Here is a 16,311-nt window from a genome sequence, read left to right on the forward strand (position 1 = left end):
TGTCGTTAACTGGAATGTCTTTCCCATATTTTCTCTCTAAGTATTTTCTTCTATTTAGTTTTAGATTTAGATATTAAAACAAAATCCCTCCATCTTTTATTTTTATTTTTATTTGAAGGAATTAATTCGACCAAACTCACCGCTTTCACGAGTTTCGATAGAAAAATATTTTTGGTGGATTTGACACCCATCAACAATATGTTATCTCCCAATTTAAAAATAAACAAATAACTAATTATCCCCTATGGTTATCAAACCTAACACAAAAGCATGGAATTTAAATAAAGTTCAATGACAACAACAACAACAAAAAAAAGAATAAAAAAATAGATAAATAAGCCAGTTGTTCAATTAATTCTTCTCCTCAATTCTCGAATTTGTTTCTCTTGTGAATTTAATCGACGTAACAACACAAAAATTGTCATGATTGATCAAACATAAAACCTCCTATCTGATTGTCATGTAGCCATGACATCTTTAGATAGGTCGATTTCCTACCGTTGGACTCGAATTTTTGGCCATTTTGAGATGTTTACATCCTCACTCTCTTCTTGTTGAACATTTATTGCCCAAATATTTCCTCTTTTGTTTGGCAACACTTTCTACTAAAAATATATATTTTTGGCCTTAAAGTAAGGAAAAACCGTGATTTGACACACAAGTCAAACTGTTTTATCGGCTCTAAAAAGCTTAACTAACCGTCATATGTCAATCATGTACATTTTCTATCATATTTTATTGTTTGAGTTACCGTAGGATCAAAAGCTTTAAAATTTTTTGAATTTGATATTTGAGTGGTCATCCCCGTAAAGTTTAGGACCAATTGTGCATACTCCTTATCATACAGGACCAAAAGTGTAATTTTACCTAATAATTGTTACATAAACCTTTCTCTTGGTGGTATAACTATAAATCCATCCTCTAAGTTTCAAAGTTACATATACTTTTCTTAATACTCACTATCATCCTTTAATCCTTTAAACTTGCTATTTTACTCCTAAACATGATCGGTGATTTACGCATCGACCGAAAAAAGGTGTGTATACTTCATTGTGCAAATAAGATTAGTGAGATGCGAATAAAATAGTTAATTCAAGACCATAATTCTAATATTCGACATTCTCTTCTTTCTCTCAAACCCTAATTTTCCTCCCAAGTTTATTAGAAAGACCTAACTTGTCTCGCTGATTCATGAATTGAGACATGATTTGTCTAATTCTTTTCAACCTGATCATTATTCCTTCTTCAAGCTTTCGATTTTCTCAAAAAATTAAGTTGTGCCAGTTATCCCGATAAACTCACTTCCCAATGCTTGAGAAATCTCCAAGTACCCTCTTCAATTGCACTGCGGCAGACCTATTCGACTGAGGACCTTCTGAACAAATAATAATCTAAGATGGCAGTTTCACTCATTTGAAAGTTATGGGTTAACTAATGATTTTGTTTCTAAAATCTATGTTGGTATTGATCTCATTACGTTGATGTTTAAATTACAATCTAAAATTCTTTTTATTTTAATATACAAAAATAATAGTGGTTGTGACTTCTTCTTGTCGTAGAACCTAATGTGTGAGAGGTCTAAGGCGATAATTCCCAAATTGTTGTTAAAGAGTAATGCGAAAGATGTTGAAATTGCAAAATGAAAAGGATGAATGTGCTCAAATCGTTGAATTGTATAGGAAAATCAAAGTTAAAGATGTTATTGTTTCTCTGGCTATCGTGATTGGAATTTACCACCCGATTGGCGCTGCATTCCCAAACAACCCGACTCTCCGACAGCGCCTCATGGTACAATAGGGTTCGGACACAACAGGGCTCTCACCCTCTCTGACGCCCCTTTATAGGGGACTTGGGCCCGAAGAAAGAAAATAGTGATAAAGATGGCCCAATTACTAAATTGGGCAGAAGAGCAATCTACTCTAAACGATCTTAACAATACATCGGTTATTCTGATAGAGATTATAATGGGATGAGAATAAGATTATGATTGCATATTTATTTTCTGTTTAGAATCGAAAACGTTGCATTCGCATTTTAATAAGAGTTGTTTGACAGATTACATGTTTAAATCTTGAGTTTTTATCTCTGCTTCGGAATATTTTTTAATATAAATAATTTTCTTTCGATTTTGGATAATAATGGTTTAACTAACCTTAATGCACTGATTACCGCTAGGGTTAATCCTCTTTTTAGGATTAAATAAAAAATCGTGAAAAATACATACTTTCCCTGGCCACAATTTTTCAATTACCAACAAATTCAGGACTAGAAGTATAAAATTTTTAAAAATAAAAAGTTAACTGTTTTTCACATAAATAATTGTAGGCAAAATTTATTCACTAGGTAATTATAGAAGAAAATATATCAAAATTAAAACAATTATAAGATTAAATATATTTTTCCCACAAAAAAAGGTCAATGTATTATGACTAAAAAGTGTTTAATGTAATTTTGAGATAATTATACTCCTCTCTCCTGAGTTTTGGTGTAATTATACATAACCTCCTATGGTTTGGAAAATTACGTCTAACACCCCTAAAGTTTGTTTCTATCTAACAATTCCGCTAGAAAAAATTCACTGAATTTGTTGATATTACCAAGTTACCCTTGTACGTCTTCACCCCTTAATGCATGTGAAGAGTTATATTTCACCGTTATAAGAGTAGTTTAGTTCGAAAAAATTATTTGATCTACAATAAATCAGTAATAAGTCAATTGAGGGTAAATATTAATTTTCATTCAGTTTTTATGTTAATATCAACAAATATAGTAAATTTTAACTAACAGAGTGATTTATTTATTAGACCGGAGCAAGAGTGGTAAATGTAATTCCCCAAAAAATAGAGGGTCTATGTGTAATTACCCAAAACTTTAGGGATGTGGAGCGAAATCATCCTTTATTTTTCTGTGATATTGCCGACGAATAAATTACACTCTTATGCGAAAAAATAACAATTTAGTCTTTCTATATTTTTTATAATAAAATAATTTACCTTCGTATCGAAAATAAATTATTTTATTTTAAAAATTACAATGAATAAATTATTGTATTTCTAAAAATGTGTTGCTTGCAATTTTTGCTCTTTGGCAAGTAACCACTGCGTGTATATAGAACGCTGTCACTTCACATTTCACTCTGTGTAAAGCCAAAAAACTGAAATGGCTTCTCCATCTTCTCTCTCTCCGCCGCAGGTCCCCATGGAACTACACATGGTGAATAGAAAGAAGCTCTTACATTCATTTCGCGATAATCTATCTCTATCCTCTCGCCCTCTCCATGGCTTTGTCTTCCTCCAGGTACCAGATTTTTTATCTCTCAATTATTGTTTGTCAATCTCCGTTTCTTGATTATTTATGCTGAAATTCATTGAGTTTTGATATTCGATTTTGTAGGGTGGCGAAGAGCAGAATCGGTACTGCACTGATCATACTGAATTGTTTAGGTAGGAACCTCATAAGGTTTTTGTTGGTACTGTATGTTTTACGTTCTCATGAATTAATTGATTTGTTTGTCCATGTCTTTGTATAACCTGAAGTTGCATTTGAAATCTTAATCCATGGATGTTTCTGAAAGTCGTAATTTGTTGTTATTTCAGTATCATCTGGGTTTCATTCGTTAATTGTACTCGAGTAAAAATCATTTTAGTATCTGAATTTTGGCATAAATATCAAATTGGTAGATGATTCTTAAAAATCTCTTATTGATTGTCGAGAAGTGTACCGTTACTGTTAAACTGGTTCTACATCTCAGTTACGTTTAGGTTATATATATATACTTTTTCATAATTAGTTACATTTAAGTTATAGTGATTTGATCTTACTGTTAATTGTGCTGTAAATTACTGACTTATTTTGAGTTTGGTAATGAACTTTCATGGCCCTTTTCATCATGAAAGGGAAAAAAAAAAAAAAAAGTGTTCTGATTGATTCTTGAGTTTGCTATAAATGTCTAACAATTCTCTATCCATAACTTTAATTATGACAAATCCTTTCAAACTCTGAATTAATTTCAAGTATCTATTTTTTTTTATATGATAAAGACTAAGTAAGTTCTACCATTTTAACAATATAAACATAGAATTGAATAATTATAAATAATCCTACAAGAGATCTCATACCAGAATGAAAAATAAAAGTACACCAAGATTAAAAGAATTCTGAGTATAAATATTAACAAGATGAATTTTTAATTCTAGAAGTCAAAATTAAAAAAAATGTATATATAAAGAATGTGATAATCAAAATGCAAAGAAAATTATTCTCTTTGCTCTTTTCTTCGATCTCAATTTTAGAAATTACATTCAATATCTTATATCATCAATTCTTATTCTCAAAACTTCACTGTCTCGAATTTTCTTATTAAACTATGAACATTTTTTGTACTACATATATGATTGTTGATTGTCACCCTATATATGTTATATATGATAACTGTAGGATTTATTTAGTTATGAGTATATAATGAAAAATAAATGTATACTTCGAGTTAATTTAGCTTTAAAAAAGTATATGCATCCTTATAAAAAGAATTCTAGATGGAGAATTGGATTGAGTTGATTTAATATTAAATGTCAAAAACTCACATAAAAATTTGGAGCATTTATAAAAATTCATGTATCAGTTTATGGATCCAAAACTCGGGTATCGAAATGAGTTTTACTCTCTTTTAATCGGGTTCAATAAACTAAAGCTGATTTTTTCTGACATAGGCTTGATGCATAGTTTGAGGCATAAGCCACAAAGGATTTGGTCAACAAACATATGGAAAGTGAATGTGATACCTGTTGTAAGGAGTACTCTATATGTTCTCATTGTTGAATATTTAATTGTATTCTCAAACTTTTCGGGGGACCTTGTTGGAAATTATGAATGACAACATTTGCAACTTTTGATTACAAGAACTAATTCTATGAATGAGCAATGCTTACAATAATGGGCCAAATGCTCCGCTCAATCACTCTAAACACTATCCAGTCATCTTTCACTCCAACCAGGCTCCAAAATCAACCTCATATCCTTCCAAGTGTCTGAAGTAAGAAGGTGCAGAAGTGAATCTCGTGAATAGAATTCCATGAAAGTTACATAATAGTAGAAATTGTACCCTGGAAACTCTGTGCATTATGGTGGAGCAGTAAGTCAATCTGAGATCTTTCGGAGTAACCATCTTAAAATTCATTTTGTAGGGAAGAACCACTTGCATTCACATGTTGTGCATTAGGAATCTTCTCAAGAATAACGTGTTCTGTTTTGGGGCATGAGGATGAGACTTGAGAGCGAATTACCAACTACATCAAGTTGACATTTCAACCGTTTATGTTGTAGTAAAGTGATCAAAACAAGTGGTCATCATATTAAATGACCTTCTAAGGTTGAAAAAACATTAGGTTTGAATCTCACACCTAGCTTAGCACTTAAATAGGTCCATATGAGAATTTCAGCCCATAATTGACATTTTCTCCGCATTGCCAACTTCCTAGAAGCTTATCCGCCTGATGAATATTCGATTAATTGAGAATGATTGAGCGGGGTCGAGTTCTTAAATTCCCAAATTGAGAATTTTCAGGAGAAGTAGGACTTAGAGGTGACAACTGCAGAGATATACTTATTTGGGTTCCTACCTGGAGTCTCAGAACAGTCTCATTCTTTCTGCCTGCTGTTTGGGTTTACAGTTCTTGGTAGTGGAGGCTTAAGTCAGCCATTCGCCATCTCTGTAGAGGATTCCTTTAACCAGCCTTGATCTAGTCAATTGCCCACTTGACCTTTTGGATTAGCTTCAGAAAATGTTTATGTTGGCCTGGTCTGGGGATTATTTAAACCCTAATTTTGAACCACAAACTAAATTCATTTTAACATCTTTGCTCCCCTTTATCAAAACCACAACAAACCATTGAATTCACTTGGTACATAACAATATAAAATGAACCCATCAGTAGAGTTTCAGTTTCTCATTCTTTCAGTCGCTTTACAGCATTCACTATCCAGCCATATTGCCTCTGCTAATTATCATGAATTGACAGTGTTGATTGTTGTAAGAGAAGCTCTTGGAAGGTATCAATTTGCAAATTGTCGGGGCATTGCAAATGTTATCCCTTGACCACACAGATAGTTTTAATGAGATTATTTCTCAGTTACTCCTGTAGATCTCCAAACACATTTATCTCTATTCACATCAACAAAATGAAATGGTAGATGGTCAAGCTAGTAGCATTAATGCAGGAACATGATTTTATCCACAGGTCTCTTTTCTTTTCCTTTTTCTGGATCATCCGTTCTTTTCAATTGAAAAGGTAGTAGGCAATTACTTGCTGAGGTTTTATGACTGAGTTCTAATTGGTAGCTTCATTGATCTCTAGACAGGAGAGTTATTTTGCTTACTTGTTTGGAGTGCGAGAGCCTGGGTTTTATGGCGCAATTGTAAGTATGCTGCATCTTATCTTTTAATTTCTATAATCTATGGAAGAGTGGATGTGAACAAGATTAGTTAAAAGTGTATGGAATTTAGTAATACTCCATAGAAACTAAGTTCAAGATGTCTATTTTGCTGCCCATTCTCTTTCCTCTTTCTCTCTTTGCTTAACTTTAGGATGAGATAAGGCATTTCTTCTAGCTTATTAGTGTTGAGAGTTGCAGATGTTGCTCATCTCATCCAATTCTGAAGTTTTTGCAATCAGCCTAGGAGAGTAGGTATAGTATAATTGAAATCTTTTTTTATTTCTTTCTTCAAAATTCTTTGAAGATGCTGCTTGCGTTATTACGATGCACATGCAATCAATGAAGTTGTCTGCAGTCTGGTTCCTTTTAGTAGTTATGCCAATTAAATACTAAGCGACTTTAGGCTTTTTGGTATATCTAGAGTATGAAATGGTCCTGATGAATGGGGTTTAGTTTTTGCTTATACTAACTTTTAGATTGGAAGATCACTGTATCTCGTAATATGCATTTTATGTAATGACGATACTGATCTATCTATCACATGAAGAAACTTAAATGAAAATCAGCTTGTTGCTGTATTTCTAACTGAAGGATCTAGCAAGTGGGGAATCAATACTTTTTGCTCCGAGGTTACCTGCTGATTATGCAGTTTGGTTGGGAAAAATTAAGTCATTGTCCTACTTTGAGGTGATTACACTCTCTGATCAAATTATTAAAGTTCAAAGGTTGAAGTAATTGGGAATAGTTTAGTCTAAATTGCTTTTGTTATCCTTCTGCAGGAAAGATACATGGTTGACTCTGTACACTATACTGATGAGATTGCAAAAGTTTTGCATCAGCGATACCGAGGACCAGGAAAACCATTGCTTTATCTCCTGCATGGCCTCAATACTGATAGTAACAACTTTTCCAAACCAGCAGACTTTGAGGTTCTAACATCTTTCTCATTTTAGTCATTTTCTGAAGAAGAGTTGACACTGCTACACTATGTACAGAAACACTTGAGTTCAGACATGGATGAGAATCTCGAAGATGTATTGCTTCATGAGATTGTATATGTCATTCCCGACCTATTTCTATTTCTCGCATGCATGTATATGTGTAATGCAGATCAATTTAAATAGAATTAAGTTGACATTAATACACATGCATTGAAAGACATTAAAAAACATACATACAAATTCATGTTCATAAACCTACCCTCATATTCGCACATATATACTGAAAAGGCTTGTATGGTTTGACTGTACACCTTTGCTCTTATGTGCACTAGCATAGACATGGATGTATGTATCAAAGTAACTGATTTCCTAGAAATGTGGAAACTCTTTCCTCATAATGATCGAGTTGTCAGCAATAACTAATAAGCAGAACCAAAATTGGCACTGCATAGGTTGAACGAGGTGAAAGAAATTTTTATAGGATTTTGATGCATGAATACTGCCATCTGGATGGAGATAGCCAACTTTGTGCTTATACCTTCTCAGGGCATTGACAAGTTTACAACAGATCTAAATGCTTTGCATCCCATTTTGACGGAATGCCGCGTCGTAAAGTCAGGGCTAGAGCTTGCTCTCATACAGTATGCCAATGATATAAGCTCTGAAGCTCATGTTGAGGTAACATTCTTGAACTTGTTCCTTATATCCGTTTAAATTTCCGGTCTCAGATATGCATCATATGTTTTCTTATTGTGAGGGTATGGTTGTTATTTCTCTCTTTCTGTCTGTTTTGGACAATTGACCGCATTTGAATCACTCGAATCTGATGTTCTTATTTTAAAAGTTTCTTATTGCTTTCCTTTCCTATATGATAGATGGAGAAAGGTACTCCACCTACTGTAGATGATAATATCAAAAGCTGATCCTTATACATGATATCCCTATAACCTTTTCTGGGTAATCATTTCATCTGTTTCTTGTGCTTACAATAATAAACAGAGCAATAACTTTTTAAAAGATTATCCTGTGTACTGATTCTTTTATGCTGGGAATTCATTTACCTTCTTCGGGCATGATCCTCAAATCTAAAGCTTGACTTTACTGAAATTTGTGAAACTAAATTTGTAGTACGTGATTAAGGCTGAAGCGACAGTCTCATTGTCAATCTGTTATGTATTTTTGGACGTCCGTATTGAACATATCACTACTATTCTGTATTATATATCAGAAACAATAAAGGAAAATGTTTGACATTATATATAAGCTGATACATTATCTTGCATGCTATTTATGTGACTTTTCACTTTATAGGCACTGATCCTACTAACTGATACAAAGGATTTTGGTGTTCCTGCCTGATTTTTTAAACCTTGTACGCATTTTTGCTTGCATATTTACTGGTGTGCTCAAATGATTTTTTTGAAGTTTCAGCATCTGAATATACTGGGACATGACACCTGCTCTCGTCATTTAAAGTTGCAATAGTTATTTCCATCATGTAATTGTTTTGTTCAAAAAATGTCCAATTCTTGTTGGCAAAGTTTCTGACTGAGAGGTTGTTTTTAACACCTATCCTTGACATTAAAATCTTGATTATCCTGAACTGGAAAGAAAAAAAGAACACTTAATCATTATCTCATTATCCACCTGTCTCTAGACTAAAGATATTCACTTGAGGAAAATCTGTTTCTTGAATCCAATTTGATTGGATTTGAATAAATTGGATTTGCTAGACGGTTTCAAGATGGTTTTAAGGTCATGAACGCCTCCATCAGTGTATAAGATCATTTGAGCTTAAATTTAAGGTTTCTCTATCTTGTCATGAATATAGTTTGAGTAATTTGTTGCTTAAATCAATTGGTTTCATGAGAATTGTTCATGTCCTTGTATGCCTGAATGCTTGTATGATGGATGAAGTTGTTTGACTTGCAATTAATGTTCTCTTGAGTAGGTTATGAGGAACACAAAAGTAGGTATGAAAGAGTATCAACTAGAAAGCTTGTTTCTCCATCACACATACATGTATGGTGGTTGTAGACACTGTTCATACACATGTATATGTGCAACTGGTGACAACGGGTATGGTATTTTCCTCTAATTTTCTCTATGATGCTTCTACATTTGTTGCTTAAAACAAGGACACCATGTACACTATTATGGATTTATTGGAATGTCTATAAGGCCTTATACAATGGGCTGCTGGACTACAAACTTGAGTTTGTTGCCTGCATTATTAGCTAATAGTTCAATTTTAGTGCTTGCACTAGTATCTAATTTGTTAAATTTCTTAAAACAGTGCAGTGCTCCACTATGGTCATGCAGCAGCTCCGAATGACAGGGTATGTTAAACCGGCATATCTTTGCCTCTGAAGCATTATGCAAAAGACAACTATTGTGTTTATGTAATGCTGGTGTCATCTTATAAATTCAGTAATTTTGATTCCTCGTGTTAACTTCTTGGCTGGATTTGAAAATGATAAATAATCACCTTAGCATAATGGCTAAATTGACAAATTTAAAAGAAATAGTTGTATGAGGAACGAGGTGTTCTCTGGTTAGGTAACTAATACACGCTTGAAGACATTATCAAGTGAATAACAAAATGGGCGTCCTACAATCATATCATGACAATGACTTTCAGTATACATGTTCGGTAACACTTTCATGTAATACCCTCTGCAACTATACGTCTCTGTTGGCGTAAAGCACAAACCATGTAAATAAATACCCTGCAAGAATTCTTTTTTTACTTTATGCATCTGTGGCTTTTGTTTCACATTCATATTCAGATGTGAATCCAAGAGCAGATTACTTGTGTTTAATCTAATGCTGTCTCCTTAACCTTATTATAACTGGTAATTTCTACTTTTGGCAAAAAAGAAGGTGTGCCTGAATTGTTCAGGTGATTATTATCCTGCTAAATTGATCACTTTCTCATTTCTCCACTTGCTGTCAGTGTATTCTATGTAGAGATGGCAGGCGTTGCCTAGCTCAGATTTCATTCTAGTGCATGATGTGCAATTTGATTTACTACCTTACTGGTCAAGGTGTTCTTTTTATTTATTTATTTTATATATATAATAAAAATATAAAAAGAAGACAATTTTTTCAGTATCAGATGTTACTGGAAAGTTCATTCTACTTAACATAAAATTCCAATAAAATGAAAATTATGTGTTCTTGGGGATCTATGGACATTAATTCTAGTCATTGTCAAAATCTATATGATAGCCCATTTTTTATTCATGTTGAATGGATAGATCTATATTCTACATTAACCTGAAGGCATATTGATAGGTGATTTGCAATCTGTTCGTTTTTATCTCCAGCCAAGCCCTAGGAACAAGTGTATCATGGTTCAAGGGACTGATAGTTGATAGACAATAGCATGAAAAGTTTCTATTGAGATTTTTAGATATATATGTTGAATCAAAAAGGAAGCTGGAACATGAGAGGACCTAATATTCACTGGTGAGTACAGCGCTGTTGTGCATTTCAATATAGAAGCTAATTCTGAAACTTAGGGTTGAACAAATTGATCAAAGATATTTCATGGTAGGGGGTGTGGAAGTTGGAACAATAGCTCTTAGGTCACTGAATCCCTACAAACAGTAAGGTAACAGTGCTCAATTGAAGTGTTGGACATATATAAAAAAGTAAGGAGAGCTTTTTAAAGCAAGCCAATCGCCCTCTCCTTTCTTACTCTGGGTTCTCTTTAACTCATTTAATTGTTATATCATTATTGTGAGGGTTTCAGGAAGGAATACGATACATAAGTTTTTGAAACCGTGAAATAATGGCAATGATAAAGGAAAAAACCTACAGTTGCAGAGGATCCAAAATGAGTTGAAGATGGTAAATAGAAAGCTCTGAATGATCAAGGATTAATAGTAGGGAAAAGCCAAGTTACCACAAGTCCATTGTTCTGTGTTCAGTTGTTTTTCCTTATTTTTCCAGAAGCACAAATAGTAGTCTCTTTTCTAAGGCCACCACTGGTATTGTACTAGAAACGCTGCACCGTGAAGAACAATGCAGAATTGAGATATAACAATTAATAGTCACTTTCATTTTGTCGAGTAAAAATTATGTATCCGTGTTTTTTTCATGAGGTTTTTGCAATGTAAATTCTTTTTTGCTAGTAAGTTTCTCTCTCTATCTCCCTGTTAAATATTGCTGTCCTCATGTACAGGCCAAATTGGAAGTATTCCACTTTATATACTGCTGACAACTTGTTTTCCTTGTCATGCATTACGGTTCTTAATTTACGGAAGTATGACTGAAATTTTTCATTTGGAAACTATAGTCTATTTGAAGGGATTTTCTTTGTAGTTTTGTTTGTTATCGGAGGAAATTCCATAATCTTTAGAATATGAGGATGATGTGTATTTCTAACATCATACTTCGTTGTAATTTGCTTTTCTTTAAGACTTTAGAAGATGGAGATATGGCATTGCTTGACATGGGAGCTGAATACCATTTTTATGGTTCTGATATCACATGTTCCTTCCCGGTAAGCATGTGTGTTTATATAATATCATGGGCATATTTATGTGCTATATTCTTCTTCTTCTTCTTCTTCTTCTTCCAATTTGTGTTCTTGTTTCTCAGGTTTCTGCAAATATGCATAACTCACTCTTGAAAATTTACATACTTTTTTCTCGAAGTAAGATATTAGAAAAGCCACCATAGAGCGAATGTGCATATTATCTCAAATGATAGGAGATTGAAAGATGTATGAGACACATGCCTTAAGATATTAATTTTTTTGTCTCCAGTATAAAATTACCCACAGGATAGTAAGTCATGACTCATAGAAAAGACGAGAACGATGAAGGTATCTGCACAGCAGTCACCAATGAAGAATAGGTGACCTATTTTTCATTGCTGATAAAATTGTATTAAAGGTATCTGCAAAGCAGTCCCCAGCAAAGTGGTGTTAGGAAGAACTCTTGGCTATAGTTTTGCAGCACTATGCATTTAGGATGAAATTTGTGACACATGCTCTTCTTCTAAATGTGAAGGACCCTAGTCATCTTCTGTTCTACAATTATGAATAGTTTCACTTCCTCTGTTCCAAAATAAAAGATCCTGAGAATCTCTAGTTCTCTCATTGTTTATAAGAGTAAGTTTTGTCACTTTTGTGTAATAGTGCTGGCAAATATGATGTGCTTGCAGGTAAATGGAAAGTTTACACATGACCAATCCCTTGTATATAATGTAAGTATTTTTTTATTTTGGACAAAATTTTATATTAATACTACATAGGAAGTTCTTCCATGCAATATGATTGAAGAAGTTTCCTGCTGTCTCCAAAATTTATCATTCAAGCATTTCATCAAGATTGAACAGGCTTTTCGACTATTTATTGCATAGGTGTGGGTACTAATACTATAGCAGTGCAGACCATTTCTGAACTTCACATCATAATTGAATCTAAATCTTTGGAGCAACAAGACGCAGTTTGACATCCACTATTTATATTACATTGAGATGGTGTAGCTTTTGCTGCTTAATGAGGAAGAACAGTATTGCATATCTATGCAGACTTGATCAGGGAATTCATCAATTATATGATTAAATTATAAAATTCTAGGCTTAGAGCGGTGACTAGTGGAGAAGCTCGCAGCATCTATGTTGAAGATGTCTTGTAGGAGAGGACAGGGTGGAAAAAGAAAAATGTCCATTTTCTTCAGGAAAATGAATGGATTGATGCATGCTAATCTGTTTCTTTCTTTCTTTCTTTCCTTTTTTTTTTTTTTTTGTTTTTGCATTTGCAGGCTGTCCTTCGTGCACATAATGCTGTCATATCGACTATGCGACCTGGTGTAAGCTGGGTAAATATGCACAAGTAAGACTCTTAAGTTTACGCTCTGGAATTTAATGGCGATTATCCTAGTGTTAAATGTCTGGTCTTTGGATTTTAGTGAGGAGAAATAGTAAGGAAAATGGTTCATTGCTTCAATGATAGTACTTTATGCTTTATTGTTATTTCATTTCATTTTCAGTTCCGCACCAAAGTCCAAGGTCAAAAGACTCAAAATATAGCATGGGGAAAAATTGCTATTGCTTCTAGTCATACTACTTGGAGGACTATTAGTAAATTCAGACCATTGAATCTGTCAGGTGCCTATAAGTGAACAATTTTACTGATTGAGGTGCAATGGAAATACAATCCCAGCATGGGGCAAAGCCTTTCTTGTTCTGTGGCTCCTCAACCACAGAACAAGAAAGAGGGGAAACACGGTCAAATGCTTGCTTCTTTCTTGATGGTTGCTTGGCCCTGAGTGCTGTTGTTGATTTAACTGTATAGACCATGACTCTAGAGAACTAAGAATATCTCGCAGTGCTCATTTTAGAGAACCCTATAATGCCCAGTTACTTTAACATTCCCTTCCATTCACATTGATCATCAGCCATAAGAACTAGTTCAGCATCCTTTCTACAACCTCAACAACCATTTGCCCTATCCTTAGACGTCACCATGCTGGCCCCTTTTCCCAATATCACCCTCTCTATTTCCCATTTAAAATACCCACTGCTGGCTGCTGCTTTCCACACTCTAGAAAGACATGTACCCCTCTCCATTTCCTTGGGGGGAAACATATGGGAAATGATGTGCACAGCAACTTTTGAAATGATTTTTTTTTCATTTTTCCTGTATTTGGCATGCAAGGATCATTGGATAATTATTCGAGATTATAATCTTTTCTCCAGATTCATTCCATGCACTAACCAAATGAGTCTCATTATTAAATATGAAGTAATACTTCTGGGAAATTTGTTTCTGAGTCTGCTTCAATACCATTTTCCCTGATTTTTCCAGATTGGCTGAAAGAACTATTCTGGAATCACTGAAGGAAGGAAATCTCCTTTTTGGGTATGATGTATCTTTATGCTTTCTTCACTTGCTGTAATGTGTAAGTGGTGTAAAACTAGATTCTGATTCTGTTACGGCACTCTAATTCTTGAAGTGATGTTGATGCTATGGTTCATGAGCGACTAGGTGCCGTTTTTATGCCCCACGGCCTGGGACACCTTCTGGGAATTGATACTCATGATCCTGGGGGTTACCTAAAGGTGGTTGCAATAATCCTAGCACATGTTTGTTTTACTTGCAATTATGATTTTACTTTCAACGTAATGAACTATTCTAGGGAGCGGAAAGACCCAAAGAAGCTGGACTCAAGTCTCTGCGCACGAGTAGAGAACTCTTGGAGGGAATGGTATGTAATAGAAAACTTAAACTCTGTTTGGAGATGAATATGGTGAGCAGATTTACTCTGAAGAAATGATGGTCATTTATCTTATTGACCTGTCAATCCAGCATTCTCTATCCAGTTTTGCCTTTATGTAGCTTAGATGTTTTACTTTCTGTCAGAGCCCTGCTGAATGCATCAATGTATTACAAAAAACCGATACGATCATTTGTTCCTACTATTTTCATTTTTATCTTTCTTTCCTGAATATTATCGAGGAAGAAACTTCAATTAGTCCGGTTCATTTGATTGTGTTATTAATTGTCTCCTGTTAGCATAGGCTGGTGCGACGAATATCATCTCATCTCAAGATTTACATGCAGTGCAACCTTCACCACTGCCTTATTTTCTATGATTATTGTAATAGATTATTTTATAGTATTACAAAGTGCACTAAGATGAATTAACTGCAGGTGATAACGGTGGAACCTGGATGTTACTTCATTGATGCCTTGTTACTTCCTGCATTGGAAACTGCACAAACATCAAAATATTTCAACCATGAGCAGATCCATAGATTTAGAGGTTTTGGTGGGGTTCGAATTGAAAGCGACGTGGTAAAATTGCATTTAGCTCATTTAGTATTTAAATTAGCACTTGCTTCTGAAATTTACTTCATTTGCATGATATTGCGTAATGTATTGAATCACAATGTGAATGCTAATCTACTGTGAACATGCTCATTTTCAGTGTCTTGCTGTCTTTTGGTCGAGGACTATTACACGAAAGAGGCATCCCTTGTGGTTCTTTGGTGTAATGGCATCCTAATCCTAATTCGGATTGAGCCTTAATGAAAAAACGGGGTTTATTGAACATAAATATCATTTACTTGTTTCCTTTGGAAGTCTCTATTGTTAGCTACAGTATGTAATTATATCGTAAATATGACATGGCAATGGTGTCTTGCATTGTTTTAAAACAAATGTTAATTTTAGATTACTTTCCATTGTATCTCGATTCGTAATTGGCAAGTAACACACATTAAGGATGCAGTCCTCAGCCCCACTCCCCCAATATCAAATATGCTCGCTAAACAGATGAATTCTCAGAACTGGCCATATATTATCTTAACTTGTTATTTGTTTCCATGTGTGTTTCCAGTATGTTACTTCGGATGGTTGTGTGAACATGACCAAGTGTCCACGAGAGATCCAAGATATCGAGGCTGTGATGGCCGGTGCTCCTTGGCCAATTAAGAAGACAAGTATTCCTTCTGTGAATGGGAAAGTTTAACCTGTCGGTTGTCCGCATGCAACTCTCTGTCGTCTCTGCCATTATGCAGGAACAAATATCTCTGTGTCTTTCATTTTCTTTCTGCGTTAACAGAGTGACTTGAGTTATAGATGTTTGTTTGTGATCTTAATTTCAGTAAAGCCTTCAATCAGTGAAGCATTCCTGAAGCAGATGGTCTGTAATTCTGTTATATTGGAAAGTAAACCCACGTCTTGCACTGTAACTTTGGGTTGGATACTGTTAGCATACCTTCTGTATACAAGGAAATTAGAATCCTCTCCTGATGAGGGTCGAAGCAGTTGATGAGGGGTGACTAGGAACCTAAATAAAGAGGCCGGAGGTCGATTCAAACCCACATCTCAAAGTATGTATGTTAAATAATAGGGTAAATTACATTGACTACTTCTAAGGTTAGGTTAAATTACACAATTGCACCTTGAGTTTTGCAT

General features: G+C 34.4%; 1 protein-coding gene across 1 annotated transcript; it reads left to right on the top strand.

The window, feature by feature from the left end:
- On the top strand, positions 3,131–16,257 carry LOC105173590 (xaa-Pro dipeptidase). Its single transcript, XM_011095383.2, has 16 exons — positions 3,131–3,297; positions 3,394–3,443; positions 6,354–6,414; positions 7,024–7,119; positions 7,212–7,361; positions 7,920–8,051; positions 9,325–9,452; positions 9,670–9,712; positions 11,800–11,883; positions 12,549–12,590; positions 13,151–13,221; positions 14,197–14,250; positions 14,345–14,450; positions 14,528–14,596; positions 15,043–15,186; positions 15,731–16,257. Exons 1-16 carry the CDS (start codon positions 3,160–3,162, stop codon positions 15,860–15,862), a joined length of 1,500 nt encoding a protein of 499 aa, XP_011093685.1. The 5' UTR covers positions 3,131–3,159; the 3' UTR covers positions 15,863–16,257.

This window comes from Sesamum indicum, linkage group LG11 (assembly GCF_000512975.1).
Source record: "Sesamum indicum cultivar Zhongzhi No. 13 linkage group LG11, S_indicum_v1.0, whole genome shotgun sequence".
Taxonomy (NCBI): domain Eukaryota; kingdom Viridiplantae; phylum Streptophyta; class Magnoliopsida; order Lamiales; family Pedaliaceae; genus Sesamum; species Sesamum indicum.

What these genes read in the sequence shown, in the direction of transcription:
- LOC105173590 (XM_011095383.2), top strand. Translation starts at nt 3,160, where the DNA reads ATGGCTTCTCCATCTTCTCTCTCTCCGCCGCAGGTCCCCATGGAACTA. An exon ending in CTGGGTTTTATGGCGCAATT is followed by an intron (nt 6,415 to 7,023) that starts GTAAGTATGCTG and finishes TTCTAACTGAAG; the next exon opens with GATCTAGCAAGTGGGGAATC. An exon ending in GCTCTGAAGCTCATGTTGAG is followed by an intron (nt 8,052 to 9,324) that starts GTAACATTCTTG and finishes TCTCTTGAGTAG; the next exon opens with GTTATGAGGAACACAAAAGT.